The following is a 22943-nucleotide window of genomic DNA, read 5'->3' on the forward strand; positions in this document are numbered from 1 at the left end:
CAACACTTGCCAGATGAATATAAGGAGGCAGCAGAGATGCTCATACTGGAAGGGAAGCTTATATCAAATGCATCTATCAAGTGTGCGCTGGACGCAGCAGACACCGCGGCCAGGGCGATTAACACAAGTGTAATGTTGCGCAGACATGCCTGGCTGAGAATCTCCGGCTTCAAGCCCGAGATACAAACCACCATACTAAATCAGCCTGTAAACCCTGATCACTTATTTGGACCCGAGGTGGACACCACCTTGGAAAAAATCAAAAAGGACACTGAGACTGCAAAGTCTATGGGGGCTCTACAGTCCCAGCAGTTTAGGGGTGGTTCTTTCGTCGCTCAAACAAAAGAGCAGTTTCCAGAGGCCAGCTGTCACAGCAGACACAATACAGTAAAGGAGGCGCGCAAACCACCGACAACAAACAAGGTAGAGGTGGCTATCGTGGAAACAGCACCAAGGGCAGAGGTCGTGGAAACAACAGCTCCCAATCCTCCGCCACTAACAGTGACGCCTTGTCACTGCCCCCCGACCATACCACACTGGTCGGGGGGTGACTGCAGCAGTTCCTACCAGTCTGGACATCCATCACTACAGACAGGTGGGCGAGAAAGCTTATCCAGTACGGTTATTGTCTGGAGTTAACATCCACTCCACCCAACATACCCCCAAAACACCGTCCTATGTCCACAGAGCATTTGCACTTATTGCAGCAGGAGGTGGTCGTCATGCTGCAAAAAGGAGCAATAGAGCTCGTGCCTGTGGAGGCAAGAGGTACAGGGGTGTACTCGCTGTACTTCTTAATCCCAAAAAAGGACGGGTCCCTCAGACCTATACTGGACCTCAGGCCCCTGAACCGGTACATCCTATCAGAACACTTTCACATGCTCACATTGCAGCAGGTTCTACCGCTACTCAGTCAGGGGGATTTCCTAGCAACATTAGATCTGAAGGATGCATATTTCCATATTCCGCTACACCCGTCACACAGAAAATACCTCAGGTTCACCATTCAAAATCGACATTATCAATTTAAGGTCCTCCCTTTCGGAGTGACGACGGCACCCAGGGTGTTTACAAAATGCCTGGCGACAGTGGCTGCACACCTATGGAGACAGAACGTTCACGTCTACCCTTATCTGGACGACTAGCTTATCCAAGCAAAGTCGGACAGGCAGTGTGCCGCCCACATGTCCCACACCATTCAACTTCTTCACGATCTGGGGTTTTCACTGAATTATCCAAAGTCCCACCTTCAGCCCGCCCACGTACGGCAGTATCTGGGCGCGACAATAGATACTCTGGCAGCCAAGGCACAGCCAAATTCAGTGAGAATCAACAGAATTCAATGGTTGATACAAAAATTCAGACCACACCACTCGCTTCCGGCACGAGTGTTCATGCAGTTGATAGGCATGATGGCCTCCTGCATCTTCATAGTCCCGCACGCGAGACTACATATGCGTCCGCTTCAGGAGTGCTTAGCACGTCAGTGGAACCAGGCTCACGGACAGTTAAAAGACCTAGTGTTGGTGACCGGTCGTGCATACAACTCTCTGCATTGGTGGACTCCACAAAACCTTTGCAAGGGCCGACCGTTCCAAGAGCCTGTGCCACAGATTATTCTGACAACGGACGCATCTCTTCAGGGATGGGGAGCTCATGTACTCCACTACACAGTGCAGGGACTATGGACAGCGCAGCAGAAGAAGATGCACATCAACCTTCTAGAACTGATGGCAATCTTCTTGGCAATGAAAGCATTCAAAGTACATCTGTGCAACAAGGTTGTGTTGATCCGGACGGACAACATGACGGCCATGTACTACATACAGAAGCAGGGAGGTACACACTCTCCACAGTTGTCTCATCTGGCTCAGAGCATGTGGAAGTGGGCCATCCAGAGAAACATCTTCCTCATGGCGGAACACCTCCCGGGCAAGGACAATCAGATGGCGGACCTGCTCAGCAGGCACAGCCACCAAATGCACAAGTGGGAGATACATCCATCTGTACTCCACCCGTACTTCCAGCAGTGGGGTCATCCAGAGATAGACCTGTTCGCCACAAAGGAAAACGCCAAATGCCAAAGCTTTGCCGCCAGGTTTCCATACCCACAGTCGCAAGGCAATGCGATATGGATGAAATGGTCAGGCTTATTTGCGTACACTTTTCCCCCAGCACCTCTCATACCGCTGGTGGCACGCAAGCTGAAGCAACACTCGATGACACTCATCCTGGTTGCTCCAACGTGGGCACGCCAACCATGGTACACCACTTTCCTAGAACTATCCGTGGTGCCGCATCAAAGGCTGCACCTCACACCCAGGCTTTTGACGCAGAACCATGGCGACATTCAGCATCCAGATCTGCAACAGCTAAACCTGGCGATCTGGCTCCTGAGGTCTTAGAGTTTGGCTACCTCAACTTGCCTCCCGACTGTATGGATATCATAAGAGAGGCAAGAAAGCCTACCACCAGGGCGTGTTATGCGGCAAAATGGAAGCGGTTTGTCATTTACTGTGCAGACCACAACATCAACCCGCTAGATGCATCTACCCACAACATCATTTGTTATCTGTTACATCTATACAAATGCAATCTAGCATATGCTTCCATTCGTATACATTTGTCCGCAATTGCAGCTTATCTCCAAAACAGGCAGCACCTTTCGCTTTTCAGGGTACCTACCATTAGAGCCTTTCTGGAGGGACTCAACCACGTTATTCCTCCCCGGAACCCACCGGCTCCTGAATGGAACCTAAATGTGGTCCTCACCAGACTGATGGGTCCACCTTTTGAGCCTCAACACTCATGCGAGATTCAGTTCTTGACGTGGAAAGTGGCTTTCCTCATAGCAATCACATCGCTGCGACGTGTTAGTGAACTGCAGGCACTCACTATCCAGGAGCCATTCATACAGATTCACTCCAACAGGGTGGTACTCCGTACTAACCCTAAGTTTCTTCCTAAGGTGGTTTCACAGTTCCATATCAATCAGACTATAGAACTGCCGGTGTTCTTCCACAATCCAGAGTCCGTGGCGGAGAGGAAGCTCCACACACTGGACGTCAAAAGAGCTCTAATGTACTACATTGATAGGACCAAAGATTTTCGGAAAACAAAACAACTGTTTGTTGCCTTTTTCGCCACAACACAAAGGCAACCCCATTTCCAAAGCAGGTATAGCCAGGTGGATCGTTAAGTGCATTCAAATTTGCTATCAAAAAGCCAAGCGCACATTAACAGTTCCCCCACGGGCCCACTCCACGCGAAAGTTGGGGGCCTCCATGGCTTTCCTTGGAAATATTCCTTTAGAAGACATATGTAGAGCAGCCCACATGGTCTACCACACACACATTTACAAAACACTACTAGAGGTGCACTCCAAACAGCAGGCAGCTGTAGGGCAGGCTGTTCTTAAAACACTTTTTCAAACTGCTGCAGCTGGCACAGGCGGCCGCCGCTAATGGAGGGACTGCTAGGTATTCTATGCACAAGATATGAATTCAGCAGCCCACATGCCTCGAACCGAATATGCTACTTACCAGTATGCATCTGTTCTTGGCATGTAGGGCTGCTGACATTCATATCGCCTGCCCTCCTCCCCGGCGCCTGTAGCGGCTGCAGCACTTACATTTACTCTTAGCATGGTCATCACTCACGGTGTTACACTCCATCTTTGCCACAATGGCTAAAAACAATCTAAGGATGGAGTCGATGCCCATGCGCACTGTAGTCCAGGGGAGGAGCCACCTATCTCGTGATACTTCGAAGACTCTTCCAGGACAACAATGTGTAATCATCCGGACCCAACACTAGGCGGCGATCTATGCACAAGATATGAATGTCAGCATCCCTACATGCCAAGAACAGATGCATACTGGTAAGTAGCATAATCGTTCTTACGTCTACGACGCAACTGCAGTGACATTGATAAGTACAAAGCTCAGGCCCTGGATCTGAAAGATAAACTTAAACAGAGACCTTACCCTGACCGAGTGATTAACTCGGCAATGAAAAGGGCACGGAACAATAACCGCGATGCCCTCCTGGAGGACAAGGTACCCTCAGAGAGTAGCCAAGAGAGACTAGTGTGTGTCACTACGTATAGTTCACATTCGAACCAGGTGTCGAAAATGATCAACAATCACTGGAGGATCCTAACCAGTGGCACATTGGAGAATCTAGAGAAACCTCTATTTGCCCACAGACGTGGAAAAAATTTGAAAGATGTCCTGGTCCACACTAGACCTAAAATAATACCAAACCAACAAACTAGGCTACAGGGGTTGCAAGGACATTATCCCTGTGGGAACTGTGGTAGCTGCCACCTAACGAAGAAAAGTCATAATCTCACATTCAGAAATGGGAGCAAATGGGAACAACAAGCCTTCACCAACTGCACTAGCAGAAACTTTGTTTATCTGATCACATGCCTATGCGGCCTGGAATATGTGGGCATGACCACCAGGGCCGTAAAAACCAGGATGAACGAACATAAAAGCAATGTCAGATGCAAAAAATCCACAACTAAGATGGCCACCCATTTTCTCACCGAGCAACATTGTGTAAATGATCTCCTATGGACTGTCATCGAACAGCTACCTACCGAGACAGGCCTTTTTGAAAAAGAACAGAGATGGGTATTCCGTTTGGGTACCCATACTGTAGGCCTTAATGATGACATTCTGTGGGGACAACTACGATGACATGCAAATGTCACTCATGGCCCTCAACTCACCAGAGACACTATCTGATAACACTGGACATACCTTATGTCAACAGACACTGATTACACCTAGAAATGGTTAGCTTTTGTTTTCAGACACTATGCTCCGACAGACAGTGCGGACGAGCAGACCTCTATGTATGTTAACCATCCACCTAAAAGACTCGGATAATCACTAACACGAATGTAGGCTAGTTGGCAATACTTGTATGCTTTCTCATAAAGAAATCTGCCTGCCCTAATGTCCTATCTGTGCATGCGCAATAGAATCCTTCCGATGAGAGCCTACCATTGCGCATGCACAACTAATAACTAATATCAGAGTGTTTGTACAATGCTAGTGACATTTCCGTGAATCCAACAAACGGTGCGATAACCGAAATAGAAGTCCCGCCAGATATCGGGGTCTTTTGCAAAGCCTGCAAGCTTTAACTATCAGATCATTATCGACTTACGAGACGAAGGAAGCGCTTAGACATCTGCGCATGCGCAAGACTACATGCGAGTCAGAATTATCACCGCGCACAATCACGAAGAAGTCAGTGCCTAAGAAGACACTCAGCACTACGCATGCATAAAACGATAGCGTCTTAGCAACCGCGCAGTACCGGATACTGTCTTATTCCGGCCAACCCTAATATGGGCTCAATTACGCTACCAATTACCGGCACTTTACCAATTACGAGGTGCATAAAAGACCCGCCCGCTCTCAGTGGCAGTATCATCGGAGCCACTTTGAGGGAAGGAGGTCGAATTTCGTCCAAGTAACCGCGAGTTAGACGCTTGAGAAACCACTGAAAGGTGGGGAGCAATAGAGTTTTCTTGGTACAGTATGGATTATAATGAGTCCTTCTCATTATTTCAGATCGTCCTATTGTGCCTGATGGAACCCTCCAATACGTAAAAGGCTCATGAGGCACTTTATCCTTGTATATTGAGTAAGATCATTTTCTTTATCTCTCCTGCTCCAGCAGTAGGAATGAACATGTTACCAACACGTGTGCACTATGGGCCAGATGTAGGTAATTCCTATTTACCGACTCTTAAATACCGAATCATACCGATTCGGTATTTAAGAGTAGGTAAATAGGAAGGAGGCATATGTAGGTAATTCTTATTTTTCAATTACCGATTCGGTAAGATTCAGTATTTACCGATTCTGTAAATACCGAATCGGTATTTCACATTGATTCCTATGGGCCTTGAAGCCCATAGGAATCAATGGGAAATACAGATTCGGTATTTACAGAATCGGTAAATACCGAATCCTGGCAGGGGGAACTGGGTGTCACTTTGACACCCTGTAGCACCCCAATTGCAGGCTTGTGTGCCATGTGGCACACATACATGCCCTAAGGGCATGTCTGTGTGTCACATGGCATAGGTGTACATGCACAGATGTGCATGTACACTGCAATTCAGTATTTTACCACCCAATAGGATTGGGTGGTAAAATAAGAATGCCTAAGGGCCTATGGCACTGCAAACTGTGCCACCTACATATGGATTTACAGAATCGGTATATTTACCGATTCGGTAAAATACCGAAGTGGTAATTTTACCGAATCTGTAAATATACCTATTCTGTAAATAACGACCCACCTACATGTCAAAAGCCAAATACCGGTCGGTAACGGCCAAAATCGGCCGTTACCGACCGGTATTTGGCTACCTACATCTGGCCCTATATGTTTTATGTGTGTCCTTGTCTAGTCTGTGTCATTTTTTTACAGGTTGCATGGTTAAGTAACACATGATCTATATGTGGTACATAGCAACACCTCACTTTTCCTTAAGGTCACCGTTACCTGGAGGATGACAGTAATGAATAGCGAGAAAAAGAGTTATTATGCGTTTTCTCCCTCTAGGTCTTCACTACACGCCGATTTGGCGAAGAAAGACTACGTTAATGATTTAGTGACTAGGTACATTACACCTATAGTTCACTTTTTTCTTTAATTTTTGTATAATACACTTTGATACATATACACATGTGAGTAAGGTGGGTCTATGTGCAATTCCCGTCCTGAAGGAGGCTTTGAACTCCGAAACATGTCCATATAGATGCACAAACGAGGTTGGTGTACTTAACTATACACTCACAACCTCTCACTGCACCCCTTTTAACAATACCAGCCGGGGGCTTAATACAAATTTATTTTTCTACCCCACGAGCCAGGTATTTTTTAACTTTCACTCACTTTAAACTCACCACTCACATACGTCCTTTTACCCCACACACATTCACACATAGTCCAATAGAAAGTGCTCCCACGTAGTCGTCGGTCGCAGCACGCCGCACCCCGGAGAGGGGTGCGAAGACCCCTATGATGAAGCATGACACCAAGGGGCCTGTTGGTGTGTGAGAGGTATTTAAACAACACTGAGTGTTCCCCACCACAATAGGGACCATCTCAAACTGTCTAAGTGGATTCCACTTTGTTTTTGTGGTGAATGTGAGTTTCCATGCAACCACCTCTGGATTTTGACGCAAATCCCTATCTACAAACATTGACAGACTGGAATTTGCACCAAAGTCTTACGATTCCTCGAGCAATGTCTAACAAGGAGAAATGTTTTAATTTTTCCAACTTTGCATGTGTGCTGTATTCTGCAGCACACCTACAAAGTGGGATAACCCTTTAAGCATAGTTTGTGTACTGGAAAGGACCCCTTCCAATGTAAATTCTATGCTTCAGAAAAAGCACACACCCTTCTACTATGGCGCAAGGGTGTGTGTTTGATGGCGCATGGCAGCAAAAGTGCAGCAGGGCATAGGGACAGGAAAAATGCACCATATTTTATTAGATGTGGTGCATTTTATTTCACACACATTGTTGCAAGGCAGTGAAGCAAATTTGGCATAGTGTTGTCCTGCATCAAATAGTAAATTTGGGTCACAATCTCACTCACTACTTGCCACTGATTCTCACTCTCTTTCCCTTACAGGCACGCGCTCACTCATACACATGCTCTCTCACATATACACTTGCTCTCTCACATAAGCACACTCACCCGCAAGCACGCACAAAATAAACATTGTTAACCATTCTTACTTAAAACAGCTGCCACCAAAGGTCCCGTTACAGATTTGTGTGCTCCATTTTTTTTATTACTCTAATAGTGAAAATACAGTATTCTTCACTAATAGCATAATGAGAAACGGACAGAAAATAAGGAATGCGGAGCTGTCCCAGTGTTCTTAGCACTGATTTTGCCACCTCTGAGGCTAGGGGTCACGAAGGCAGTGCCAATGGTTACAAGGGGCAAGCCAGAAACCGCAGCTGTGACCCCTTGCGACAATAAATGGCATCTGTAGGGGGGTGTCCTTCTCAACTTTGGAGAGGAAGATTCTGCACGATGGCTCAGTAGAACAACATGATCTCGGCTGCACATGTCCACCATCTTTCCAGCCAGTCCATACCCAAAACCCACCCGCACACCCCACCAAAGGATTTTTTTTTGCCTGAACTCATCTTCCCGGTTATCCAGATCGAAGAATGCATGTTGACTGTTGTTGCTTGACCCTAATAAGGCACTGTCTAATAATGCTTATGCTGCATGTTCCTGTCTGTTATAATGCACTATGAAGTTATCCCAAAATGCCAACTAGTACTGTAGAAAGGAGCTAAATGTTGTATATATGTTTTTCTCTTTAGTTACATGTGTGCTTTCGTTTCCAACCTGCTGTCTTTTATATGGGAAGCTTTTTATACTTTGGTGTTTTTTACCACTTATTGGAGATCAGAAAGAGATGTGAATTTTTAGGGGGCAGTGGGTGGGTATTAGTGTAAAAGTGTCATCCTGTGAGCACACTGAACATGGAGGCACATGCTAAGCATGCAGTACATTGTGGGGATCTATGCCAGGTGATGGTGGTAATCAAGTTTAATCTATTTCTCTAATCACCTTCTCCCCCCAGGTTGAGCCCACAGTTACAAACAGAGGTGATGCTGGATGAAGTCAGTGACTCCATTTTGGTGAACATGCTGTGGGAGACCCAGATATACGTGTATCACCACCGGGAGCTGTTTCAGAGTCTCGTACAAAAGCTACTCTCCTAGTGAAATGCCGAAGGAATCCCTGGTGCTCCCTAATGACCTTGGGGACAGGGATGGCTCTTCTAGGATAAAGCTTTCTATTTTGGACTGTCCGTCTCCTCGCTATTGACGATTTAGGGAGGGAATATATGGTCTTCCTGTGGCCTGCAGCATTCTTCTCAAAACTGCAATACTGTACATGGTGAAAACTGATTGGGGCCCTTTGGATCTTTGGTTGTACCAAAGTTTAAGCTGGGCAGGATGGTCCCTGAATATTTCATTGGAAGTGTCCCTTCCGACTCTCATAGTGTCACCCATGCTGAAGTCTGGGGGCAGGGGGTGTCCTCTATTGACCATGCAGCATTTCCCTCTTCCACACTCTGTCATATGATATGCAAACTGGCGGGAGGGTCCACTCGGGCTCTGTGTCCGTGGACCATGCAGAACCCTTCTACACCCAGAAGATATGTCCTGTGGTGCCGTATAGGGTTTCTCCTCTGTATCTTGGTGCACACGGAGTGAGAGAGGGGGTATCCTGCGTCATTGTGCTGTCAAGGCATCATGCCACTTTTCCCTCTGAAACAGTGTCTCCAGTGTAGGTGATTGTGTGCAGGGAGAGAACTGGAGGGCATAGTGGCGTGTCTTTATACAGTGTCTCCACAATTATATTCACCCAGCGTCTTAAAGCAGCAGTTTCACTTAGCCTTTATACAGTGTCTCCACAATTATATTCACCCAGCGTCTTAAAGCAGCAGTTTCACTTAGCCGTGGTACTGAAATGGGAACTTTCATTTTTGGCGACTATGAATCCTGTGTTGACCATCGTGTACAGGGGAAGACCCATGGGACCCAACCTTAGATTACCTAGCATTCCCCAAATGGCTATAAAGATGCCTCCTGAGCTGGCTCAGGAGGTGAATACCATGGGGCTGCAGCTTCACCTGGGGCCCCTGCAGGCCTCCACCCTGAGGACAGAGAGTGTCGCCCTAGGTTATAAATGTGCTGCTGCTGCCTGCTAACTCCCCAATAAATACCTATTCATTATGCATCCCTGCACCCTAGATCATGTCATCCTGACGGTCCTACAGTGGACACTTAGGCTTTTTGTGGTGGCATAGGCTTGTGTCGTAGATCTCAAAGCATGCTCTTTTTTTCCAGTAAACTTATCAATGACCATTATAATGAGTAACTTGTTCTGCTGACTGTTGCCAAGAGTGGGCTTAAGACTCTCCCCGAATGGTCGAGAGTGGAACATTTTCTGGGTGATCACTGGAGCCCTACCAGATGGTTCAAGTTGATTTTGGAAACTTTCTAAATGGTCCTTTAGGGGAGGAGGCTAAATTACTGTTTCAAACCATGGTCTTGTATCTGCCTTTCTGCTCTGCTGTTTGTGGTGGCAGCACTGGCTTTTCTACTCTGAGCCTTTGGGTTGTTGTTGATTTCTGATTAGATGTATCCTTGGCATTGTCCTGTCCATCTTCGCTGATGCTATGATGTGGGACTTTATATTGCACTGATATACCCATGCATTGAGAGCTGTATTTATCTGGCATCCTTCTGTCCTGAGCCTTGCCAGAGAAAACCTTGACTATTCTTTCCTTTCTATAGAGATGAAGCCCTCACAGACTTTCTACCAAATATACATGGGTTTTGTGCCCAGTAGCTTTGTACCCAGACTTTTTTATTTTGCGGTCCGGCTCTTTGAGAAAACCTCTGGCTGCCTAGACGAGTAGCTCCTAAGCGGGGCAGTATAGGATGGGAAATCATTTCATGCTCAAGAATTACAGAATTCCCTCTCTGATGGAAAGTTCCAGTATAATCCATTCTACTTTTACCTCATAAATATATAGTTACAGTAGTGGGCTAAAAAGCTAGTCCGACTATCTTGTCCACCTTAAATACCTATTTGCCACGACAATACTTTGCAGTCCACCCTTCAGTGTGAAACGGTTTGCACATTCTATTGTGTCCTTACTACATACTATATCTAATAGTGCTAAATATGTTTCAAGGTATATGTGCCCCTGTGTATGTGTCGATCATTCACAATTGACCCACTAACCCATTTAGATGACATCATGCTGTGTTAACAACTTCCATAGTTACTCAAGGAATAGAGCGTGCTTGAAGTTGATTTAATTTTATTCTGGGCTTAACAAAATTGATTATAGATATGGAGTAACCCTTTGGTACAAAATTCTCTATAAAATCAATGTAGACATTGGCGGCGTCTGTGAATAGGATCCTTTGGCAGCTGTGGGACCATGATTGAAACAATATGGGACAGTGGAAATTAGTTATTTTGGAGTTGGCAATTCAAGGCCACCCTGTACCCATCACATTTGCATTACAACTGCTAATATTATTGAGGATTTCACTAGTTCTGTTCTCTGGAAAGTCAGGCTGAACTACCTGCTTTCTGGAAACCGTGGGTGCAAATCAGATCATATAAATGGATATTGGATCTCATCCAGTTCAGTCATGCTCTGGCGTTTGTCCCCTATCATCCACAAACATCCCTGCCCAAGCTGACACACACACACATCTGTGCTTGCTAAAGACCAAAATCCTCATCATGCTATGGATAGGAAAAAATCATCACATTGTAGCCTTCTACTCCAGATCAAATCGAAAAGAAGAGATCGGGGTGATTAAGACCCATCTTGGCCCTCCATCTGCTCAATGTATTTTTTATGAAACAGTCACTCTGCTTGGTCACCATGAAAGAGGTGTTGAAGCTGATGATGAAAAATAAGCTTATGGTGTCCCAAGACCTCTGAGACATCTACTACAACAGACCCATCCATTCGATGCTTAGGACCTTTCTAAGATTCGAAGTAGCTGTTCACCATTAAAATCCGCTCCGAGAATAGTCATGAAATGTATGCCATTAGTAGTGGCACATTTTCACCACTTTGACTAATCAGTCATCAAAGTTTGGGTATACCTGATGATCTAAGATCCTCCTACAGGCATCACAAAAAACTCAGTAACTGCTTGTAACCAATTATTTATAAAAAAAACAGACTTACTCTGAACAAGGCAAAATAATCCCTAAAATTGTCACATACTATTAATTTCTAGGGTCCACTCCTGGACACCGTAAAGGCGAAGGCATACCCTTCACAGGAAAGACAGGTAAGCCTGGAGCTAGTAGCACTTTACAGATTAGTTTAAAGGGAATGATCACTGTGGAATCCAGAACCTGTTATCTTTGTAAACATTTCCACCTTGCCGTTGCAACAGAATGTGTTTGAATTTAGGATGTGAACAAAAAAATTGTTGGTTTAAAATAAAGTTTGGAAATGGCCGGTTTTATTAATACTTGATTAATACTTTATTATCCAAAGTTTTGATTATAAATTGTCATTGGCTCAATTTTATGGGTGAATCCCTTTCTGACCTGGACCTATACATGGGGCAGATGAGGGATATGGACTTTGCAGCGGGGTTTATGCACTTTAGGGAGCTGTGACTAACCAGAGTGAACTTATTTATTGCATCACAGGTCTGTCTGTTTCTACCATAGAGCTCTGAGAAGGCCTCTTACATGTAAACAGGCATTTGCAGTAGCAACTGTGCCCATGTTTACATCTCACTTTGCACTGAAATGGTGTTTATGGTGTGCTAATAACTTTGGTGCTGTTTGACAAACCTGCACAGAACTTGGCATCAGCTGGTGCAAACAGCTGAGTTACAGCCTTTCACAAACGTGCAGATCTGTCTAGGCAGGGAAAGAATTTGGGGGAAGGAAGCGTAATGGGGGGAGTTGGGTTTTCCCATTCTAGCTCCCAATTCTTTGCTCTCCACTACAGCAAAAACTGTTCAACAAAATGTTCACAAGCTTGACGTGAATGTTGGAATGATGAATGTAGAAATGTACTTAGAATATGGCTTTTTGTGGTTTGACTTAAATATGTTCTATACAGATATTTGAATTTCAAAAAAGGATTAATCTGTTGTATAGCTTGACTGTTAATTTATAAATAATCCATGAATCCAGATGCACTTATTCAAAATCGAAACAATAAATGAATCTCACTACGCAAGAGAATATTTTCTTTGTTCAGCTTAGGATTTGTGTAGCTTTCCAGAATCAGGATGATCTTCTTGCCTGGTTATAATTGATAATGTTTGTGTCAGCATCTCTTGTAGGATACCACACACAGAAGCCAGCAATCTCAAGAAGGTGTCAGGGCAGTTTTAGGGAGACAAGGCACCGTAGCCTGACCCCAGTGCGAATGAGAAGCAAAGTCTCAGAGGGGCAGATCCTGACCATAAAATTGTAAAAAGCGGGGAGGGCATTTTTCACCAATGTATTTGATTATCTTTCAAGTGGACATTTTTGGTTAGATACATGGACCAAATCCAGGGTTGAAGCTCTGCAACTCTGCAAATTCTTTCAAAAATATATTTTTTTTCTGACTGTGGGTTTGTGAATTCTGAAAAATGCTGAAAGGTTGTGCTCAGGATCTGGCCAGGTGTAAACCTTGGAGAAGGTTGAGCACTGGGCTCGATGCAGGCCTGGACTTCAGCCAACATCCACTGTGCACACATGAAGATTGTGTACTGTAAGGGCTGACCGCATGGCGAGCTGGGTGCAGGGTTAGATCTCAACCCTGGCCACAGGGCCACCCCCTTCTGTGTGTAGCAATTGCCCTTGCACAGTAGGAGATGTGCCTGCGCCGATCATTCCCTTTGGGAACCTTTACTGTGCACAATTGATAACCACGTGCAGAATTGGTTGGCCACATGGGGGCATGCCAGATCATGTAGTCTACTTTCGCTGTGTAAGAGGGTGGCAGCATGTGAGGATGAGAGCCATCCAACCACTCTACCTGTGACCTTTGGCTTTGACCAGTAGTTAGTTGCATGGGAGGTTGGGCATAAGGAACTGGCCAGATGCCTGTCAGTAGCTGCCCTCTCCTCCCCCCCCCACTGCACAAGGGTTGTGTCTATTAGTGGCTGCCCTCACATAGAAATGGTAATTGTAGGATATAAAAACATGGGATTTAGAAATCCAATATCATAAAAATCTCAGAGGCTCACAGACCAACGAAATTTAAGGGTACTTTATAGTTTCTTTTCTTCATAAGACATTACATACCTGAAAAAAACGAGTTCAAGGGGTGTTATGCTTGGTAACCAAACCTAAAACCCACTGGTTAGCTGTGTATACCATAATTCAGTCAAAGATAAAAAACACTATTCAATTCATACACATGTTTGGATCATGGGCTACATATACCACTTTGAATAATATATACGATTATTCGGTACACAATGTATAAAGTCAGCAACACTTTTAAAGACACAAAACAAGGTAAATAAAACTGTATAAGAATATATTCAGTATACCACAATACTCACATTTCAGATTAAAAACTTTGCATGTTTAACATACACTATCCAATAACATACATCACAAGAAAACTAAAATTCGACGAAGCGTTTCGGTGAGAGGTTATTCTTTCACCTTCTTCAGGACAGTTTTTTAAAGTAAGAGGTTTCTAGAAGTGTACTTCACTAGAAACTGGAGGAGGAAGTATCTTGTTAAGAGCAGCATCCTTACCGATTGCTGATAACAGTGTGTGTGCCCGTCCACTTGGTTATTTTTATAGCCACCTTATTAAAGGCCCCCCTAATGACAGTAACAGTATCAGGCAATTTCCATTTATCTTCCAGCCAGGTCTGGATATCCCATTGCGAAATCGATTCCATGCCTTAAATAGCTTGGACACTAATGATTGACTTCCCCAGGTTCTCGAACCCTCCTTGTGTGAGATCTCAGATACCTCTGTAACTGAGATAAGTGAAAACACGTTGGGCCATGAGCCGATCCGGGTGGACAACTTAGATCTGATCAATGACCTTGGGGTTCTATCAAGTGGAAATCAAAGGGAGGAAGATGGTAGTAATGTAATTACGTTAACAGATAGCATTGGAACAACGGGTAAAGGGATAACAATTGCTAGCTGGAACATTGCAGGGTTGAAATCAAAGGGGAATGTTGTAGGCTGGTCGGACCTTATTAATACCTATGATATCCTATGCTTCCAAGAAACGTGGTGCAGGGAAGATGTTAATTTTGAGGGGTTTGTTTCTTACAACCTGTCGGCGCAGGGCACTGGACCTGGGAGAGCGAAAGGTGGTCTATTGATATTAGTATCGATCTATTGCCCGATTGTAGTTAAAAGGTACATAAACGTGGGAGCACATGTGCAGATCCTCTGGTTATTTGAGGATCAAGGACGTAACATTCTACTGGTTAATTACTACAATAACATTTTTGAAAGCTCAAGGGTAACAGTAGTACATGATCTGACAAGTGCCATCGAAAATCTAATTTTAGAAGTAAATGTTTCTTTTGATTTCATTTGGGTTGGCGATTTCAATACCCTATTATACGAATTTTCAACACAAAAAGTCTGTGGGTTCACAAATAATGCCGGATTTGACGACCTGCATTTTGGACATAACAGCTATGGTGAGGCACTACACTCATTTATGGGCTGCTATGATCTGGAAATTCTGGGTTTTGCAAAAGATAAAAATGGTGAAACTATTCCTACCTTTAAGAATCGGCACACTAGTTCGGTCATTGATCATGTGATCATTTCTTCTAACATAATTTCTAGTTGTGCTGTACCTAGGATTGAAGAAACTTCTATAAGTGACCACAATTGTATCATCCTGGAAACAATTTTTTGGGGGGGAAGTTTTGATAAATAGGGTACTACAGTTACCAATGTGGAACCACACAGACCAAATGGAGTTAGACTAAGATGGGCAGGGGACAAAGCCAATGAATTAATCGGTACTATTGTCAGGGACTTTCTGATAGATATTACCTGTATCCTTGATAATAGTACCGACCACAAGCAGGTTTTAGTCTCTTTTAACAATATTAATAAATCCATTAATGCCAGGTTCACTAGGTCCAAAAGTGTTCAGAGTAGAAACGGCACAGGTTGGTTCGACCACACGTGCACTAGTCTATTAATTGAATTTAAACATGCACTTGCCAAAAGGCTGAGGGACATTAATTATATAAGAAATTTAAGAGCAGAATATAAGCATGCCCTGAAACTGAGGAGTTGTGAGTTACAGCAGTTGGCCTGGGATTCACTTAATCAAGCTGCCGAATTATCTAACAGTACTCTGTTTTGGGCTACTGTTAACTCTCCTTTTCTGAAGGGAGAAAATATACCAGAGTTAACCTCGAATGTCCCGAGTGATAGCTGGGTTGCCCATTTTTCAGATATTTTTTATTCAAATAGCTGTGTAGATCCCAACCTTAGAAGGTGGGCAGTTCTACCATTGGACATTACGGTTAGGGAGGTGGAACTTGCCATACATGCTAGCAAGGGGGGGAAAGCCCAGGGCCCTGATGGGGTGCCCGTGGATGTGTATAAAGCAGTCCCTGAGATGTGGAGCCCTCTCATGGCCATTGTTTTTAACGCCGCAGTATGTACCGAGGCCCCCAAAACATGGGGGGAATCTATTATTATTCCAATACACAAAAAGGGCAGTAGATCTGATGTGAAAAATTATCGCTCCATTTCCCTTCTTGACTCCTCGGTTAAGATCATGAGTAGAGTCATGCTGGCTAGGCTAGAGGAATGGGTCAAGCAAGAGGGTATTCTTGCCGACAGTCAGTATGGATTTAGAAAGGGTCGGGGAACACTCGATCAGTGTATAAACCTTGATTTACTGATCGGGAAATATACTGATGCAAAACAAGGATCACTGTACCTTTGTTTTGCAGACCTTAGTAGTGCTTTTGACATGGTTGACCACTCTATTTTATGGCCAACCCTGTTACAGCTAGGAGCACCAGAGGGTATCATCTTTTTTCTCGCAAGGCTGTAGGGAAACTACAAACATCTGTGCGTTTCGGCGTTAAAGGTGAATGCACCCCAAAATTTAGTGTCAAAAGAGAGATTAGACAGGGCTGTGTACTGGCCCCCCTACTTTTTATACTATTTATTAACGGAATCGATGCAATTTAAAAAAAAGTTAAAGCGGATGCCCCCCAGATCAAAGGTGTACCCGTTCCGGTGTTACTATACGCCGACTATGCCGTTTTGCTCTCTAGAACCCCTTTCGGATTACAGCGTCTGCTCGATAGATTTTCTGTCTTTATTAAAGACAGAAAACTGATCATTAATAAGGGGAAAACACACACTATGACGTGTGGGGCTAAAAGTAAATTTTTAAATGCTTTTTTTATTGATCAAGAAAAGGTGCAACAAGTACATAAATTCTGTTACCTTGGTATAACTTTTTCCAAAGATAGAAAATGGTCCAATGAATTCAGTAATATTCGCACTAAAATGGCTAAAAGTGCCCATGGTGTTTTTAGATTTGCTGCAAACTTGGGGGACTGACTCACCAGGGACATGCTTAAGATTTACCAAGCTAGATGTGTTACAATTGCACTCTAGTGGACCGGTGTGTGGGGTCACAGAAGTGACCATCATTTACAGCAGGAGGAAAACTCTTTCTTAAAAAAGCTCCTGTCTTTTCCAACCTCCGCCCCGACTCAGTTAATCCATCGGGAACTGGATTCTAATTCTCTAACTGATCTGTTATCCCTGAGGCCGCTTATGATTTGGCGGTCAAATTGGCTTCAGGAAGACAAATCTTGTAACAGATCAATCATTGAGGATTGTATCTCGCTGGATAAACATCTAAATATACCCTGGCTAAAATATGTTGTCGTTTGTTTTTCGGAGATATTTAATCTAAATGTTTTGATTGATCCCAGTGCAGCATCGCAGATACCCAAAATAGAGTTGAAAATCAAATTCTTGGCTTTTACTGCAAGGAAGCGGGCCTTAGCCTATGGATCTTTATCTACTGTTGGAGAACCGGGCCTTATGGGCCGAGCGGCGCAGGGCACGCCTAAAATCTCCGGGTTCACCTCCCTCGTCAGACAGAGACACGAGACACTCTGTTAGGCGTAGAAAATCAGGTTTATTAGCTGCAGCTAAGCACAGTTATCCAAGAAGCACAATGGTATATTCTTAGGAGACTGCCACTTGACTCTGTGGCGCACAATCTTTTATAGTACACATATTTACTACCGCTACTCCCAAAACATACAAAGCTGACAAATAGGAAGAGCTTGAAAACAAGCTATCAAGTATCTTGAATACGCCCTTCTTTCAGACCCCGTGTTCACTCCTCCCCTCAAGTTAATCAGTATTAGTGCCCATAATTCAATTTACAGGTGGTAGGACGTGTTCGTATGCCTCAAAGGATAGTTGTGTAATAGGAGAACACAAGGAGAGAATAGCGAAGGCCAGTCAAATAAGATAAAGTAAGAAAGAATGGTGGGACCCAAACAATCGACTAAGACAAGGATCAATCAGTCTAGACATGGATTAACAAACTCGGCCAGACCCTGACTTCGGTTTCGTAAACAAGGACAAGGGGTTACTTTTTAACAGAAGAGACGCAAAGCAGATGGAAAAGAAAAAACACTCCGTTCGCCTTGCTGCCTGAGTGAGGGCAACACAAAATGGCGACGGACACAAAATAGCGGCTAAATACAGGACGAAGTCGGAAACCAAAGAACCTCAGACCCTCCTTTTGCCATTAATCAGGCAAAACACAAAGGACTCAAGTTAGTCTGAGTCAATGTCTATGGCCATGAGGTCACTGAGCTGTTGCTGCAACATCATTTTAATGTTCTCTGTTTTCTGTGACACAGGCTTTGGGACACACAAGGTGGCACAAAGACCACAGATGGCGGGGCCACACTGCAAAGACAACAAGAGAAAATGATGGCCAAAATCATTCCAAGGAAAGTTAACACCTTCCATCCCCATGTGAACAGTAGTCCCCAAAACCATCCCATCACAGACCAATCTCCTGTGTCCTGATGAATAGACTCGGAAATTACATGCAATTTTTGAGATGGCTTGGTATACCGTAGGGGCATTATCAGGAATATAAATGCAGCAACTAGACCCAATCAATTTACAGACTCCTCCTCTATCTGCAAGGACAATGTCTAAAACCATTCGGTTTTGCAAAGTCATAAGACGATCCGCCTGAAGTTCGGCTGTCAGATTACTCAGGCTCCAGAAGTCACATTTATTGTAGCCTCAACAACACGAACTAGCTGTGGGATGTTTCTGCTATTGGCCATTGGACCCCAAAAAGGAAGAAACCCTTTGATAAAGTCTCCTCCCTCTTGTCCTGTTGTGTCTCTGGAATCAATAACCCCTCTACCATATCTCTTTCTGTGATGACCTGAAGGAGCAGTATATGTCGGGGGAAGAAGAAAAGCCACATAACACGTTCCTGAAAAATAGGTGGGAAGCCATGTATAAGCTCTGTCATGACAAACAAAATATGTACCTTGAGATGGTACCAACGGTGAAGAAATCTGGGGTGAATAGATGTATGTATGGGAACAAACTCTTTTTTCCTGTTTGTTCTTAGTATTCCGACCATTTATCTGTAGACATAAATTACCTCAATGAGGTATGGTCCAAATTGGCAAAGATCTTCTTTGTCTAGCCTTATCTGTGAGGCTAGTAACGTAACGAGTCACGTTCCAACCATCATATGCTCCTTTCTCATCAACGGGAATCTTACCAATGTCGGCAATTTTAGCCATAGTCACTGTTCCCTTTATCAAAGAACTATGACTAAAATCTGCTCCACCATTATATGGACCACCAGGAGGATATCAAAGTTGATTCTGGTATGCATTAGAAAACATTGCTAAATAAGCCCAAGATGAACCTTCGTATGAAAATGGAAGGACTAAATACGGCATCCCTCTTTCTGTGTTATGGGGCATGAGCCCACAAATCCAACAGTCAGTAGTGTTGACTACCAGTTGATGCTGATGTAACAACTGGATGAATGAATTGTTGAAGTATTCTGTTCTCCTAATTTGCTCATGATCTGGGAGTGTATGGAACTGATGCGGGGAGGTAGTAGTAGAAAAAGGTAAAGAAACAGAAGTAGGAACAGGTGCCTGCTGCATAGTGTGGACAACCCTACCCACACAAGCCAATAAAATACATAAACATACTAAAACACACAATGTTACGCCACATCGACTAAACAATAGTTTCTTATATTTCTTTTTCATTGCAATCTTTATTTATTTATTTTTTTTAAAATAATTTTTATTGTAAGCATACCTGTACAGGCCTTTACATATAGAAACAGCGTCATAAAAGCGAGCAGGTATACAGTGCGGCACGTCAACCAGTACACAGCCGTTATGCCCACAACCCGGGGGTTGGGCGGCGATGATGTCTCCGCTCTTTCATGCCTGACGGTCTAGATAGAGGAGTGGCTGTCAAACGGATCACGTGCATGCTTACTTTTATAGTCCTACCCAACTGTGCGCTAATACCCCCAACTCCCACCCCCTGCGCTATTCCTACACCTCCCCCCCCCATGCCCCTCCCCCCCCACCACCTCCCAACTAAGGCGTCTCTAACGGACATGTCTGGGGTACTGGTAAGAGCCCCCCTGCATTACTGCTGCTACTGGGCGCTCAACTGGCCTCTACCACCCTGTCTACGTCGGGGGCCTCCTCCTCTTCGTTAGCCTCAGTATCCCTGAGTGCTTGAACCATCACTTCCCATGAGGTCGCAGTGTCTGCTGCAGTTTGGGTAGGGGTCCTGCGCGCCAGCTGGTACCTATGTGTGCTGTCAGCCGCAGCCCATTTCAGAAATTCCTGCCGCCACCTCCGTGGAGTTGGTCCCACCCTCGCCTTCCAGTTCCTAGTGATCTCCCTCTTAGCCACCATCAACCCCATATCGATGAATTTGCTCGTGAGTTTGGTCTTGGGGGTATGGGGGAACCAATGCAAGAGACATTCCGCCGGTCCATAGTCTATGGTCCTATCTGTCACCTCATTCAATACTTCCCCTATTTCCTGCCAGTAATCCCGAAGGGCCGGGCACGCCCATAGCATATGCACTAATTCCGCCCCTTCCTCCGGGCACCGGGGACAAGTTGCTGTTACCGCCCCGAAATACCGCCTGATCCTCCCCGGGGTCATGTACGCCCTGTGTAATGTGTAATAGTGGATTAATTGGAAGCGAGCGTTTCTCGTGCTGTTGCGAGCCCTACGGATTAGCTGTGCCCACGTTATGTCGGGTATGTCCCTACCCAGGTCCGCCTCCCACTTGGTTTTTAGGGCTGGAAGGGGGGGAGCAGCCTCTCTAACCATTCGGTTGTATAGGCACGTTACCGCCTTGATCGTGCCCGCCGCCATCATAGTGTACTGGCACGCTGCCGCCGTCCCAGGTTCCTCAAGGCCTGCCCCCCATTGGGCCTGTATTGCTCTGGTCACCGCCGCATGAAGCAAGAATCCCCCTCTCGGGACATCAAAGCGGTCCATGAACTCCTGGAACGGGAGCAGCGCGCCATGTTCGTAGAGGTCCCCGACCACCTGTACTCCCGCCTCTTCCCACCCCTGAAGCTGCGACCAGTCGCCCCCATGTGGCAAAGCCGTGAGCATGCCCAGAGGGATCTCCGGCGCGTATGGGCGCCGAACCCCTGCCCTCCTCTGCACTCTGTTCCAGCATTGTCGGTACGTGCGCTGTTCCAGCGATAAATCCCGACTGTCCAGCCGCTGCTGGAGGGTAATATACGCTAGGATGTGTCTGGGTGTTCCCCGCAAGCTGTCGTCCTCCGGGCCCCGATATACTCTCGCCACCTCTTGCGTGAAGATCTGTAGTTGGGCTGCAAGATAATAAAGTTCAAAGTCTGGCACCGCCAGTCCCCCCTCATCTTTCGGGCGAGAAAGCGTGGCGAGCGCCACTCTGCAGCGCCCCGCTCCCCAAATAAACGTTGTTACCAGAGATTTAAGCAGCCGAAAGAAGGAGCTGGGTAGCCAGATCGGGAGCGTCCGGAAGTAATATAACAGTCTCGGCAGGGCAACCATCTTTAGCAAAGAGATTCGGCCCGCCACCGATAGTGGCAGCGTGGCCCAAAAGGCCATGCAGCCCCGCAGTCCTCGCACGCATCTTCCCAGGTTGCCCTCAAACAGGGCCTCCGCCGTGTGGTAAATGTGGACCCCCAGGTACTTGATGCAGGCGGGTTCCCAGGCCGCCTCCGACCGGTGTCGTGGCTGGGCCGCGCCCTCCTGCAGCGGGAAAAGACTCGTCTTGGGCCAGTTGACCCTCAGGCCCGACAGTTCTCCAAAGCGTCCTAGCAACGCTTCCGCTCCCTGCAGGTCCTCATCGCCGTCGCGGAGGAATAGCAGTAAATCGTCGGCATACAGCGAAATAAAATGCTGTCCGTCTCTAGCTCGCACTCCCCGGAAATGCCGCCCCGTCCGGGCCTCAGCCGCCAATGGCTCTATGGCCAACGCAAATAAAAGCGGCGATAGGGAACAGCCCTGCCGAGTACCACGTTCTACCGGGTAGCGGAGGGACACCGTCGCCCCTACTCTCACCCTCGCTAATGCCTCCGCATACAGGACTTTCGTCCAATGAATATAGCCCGGACCCAGCCCAAACCGCTCCATCACAGCATAGAGGTAGTCCCACTCCAGGCTGTCGAAGGCTTTCTCAATGTCGACCGAGAGGACCAGCTCCGTCCCAGCCCCGCCGACCAGCCCGTCCATGAGGCGGACAAGCCTCCTGATGTTTATGGTGGTGTTGCGCGTCGGTATAAAACCGTTCTGGTCCTCATGTACCAGGCTCGTCATGTGAGGTAGGAGCCTCGCCGCTAGTATGGAGCTCAGGATCTTATAATCTGCGGTGAGCATGGAAAGTGGGCGATAGGACGCGGGGTCGCCATCCTCTCTGCCAGGCTTTAGCAGTGGGACCACTAACGCCTCCCGCATTGACTGAGGCAGCCGGCCCGCGTCCTTGGCCTCTTTATACACGATCAGTAGTCGTGGTGCCAGAACTTCTAGGTACTTACTATAGAAATCTATGGGGAGCCCGTCGATACCCGGCGATTTATTCCGTGCCATGCGCCGCACCGCCGCCTTGATCTCTGCTAGCGCGACGTCCGAGCCCAGATCCTTTGCCTGTTCCGCCTCCAGCCGTGGGAGGGGCAATCCAGATAAGAAGGGTTCCGCCAGCTCCATCCTGTCGCCTGGGGAGCTCCTGTAGAGGCCCTCGTAATACGTCTGGAAGCCGTCGACTATGCCCAGCTGAGTGTGTTGCACCGCGCCCGCCGCA

At 46.0% G+C, this 22943-nt stretch overlaps 1 protein-coding gene across 8 annotated transcripts in view; it reads left to right on the forward strand.

Moving 5' to 3' along the window:
* Positions 1 to 12815, forward strand: part of PLA2G6 (phospholipase A2 group VI) — a 593695-nt gene extending 580880 nt beyond the window's left edge. For all 8 annotated transcript variants that reach the window (XM_078683792.1, XM_078683798.1, XM_078683782.1 and 5 more), the window contains 2 exons: positions 8649 to 9406; positions 9470 to 12815. In XM_078683792.1, the coding sequence (XP_078539918.1) occupies positions 8649 to 8790 (142 nt within the window). In that variant the 3' untranslated portion in view covers positions 8791 to 9406; positions 9470 to 12815. The remainder of the gene's footprint in view (positions 1 to 8648; positions 9407 to 9469) is intronic.
* Positions 12816 to 22943: the final 10128 nt, after the last annotated feature.

Source organism: Lissotriton helveticus, chromosome 1_1 (genome assembly GCF_964261635.1).
Source record: "Lissotriton helveticus chromosome 1_1, aLisHel1.1, whole genome shotgun sequence".
NCBI lineage: Eukaryota > Metazoa > Chordata > Amphibia > Caudata > Salamandridae > Lissotriton > Lissotriton helveticus.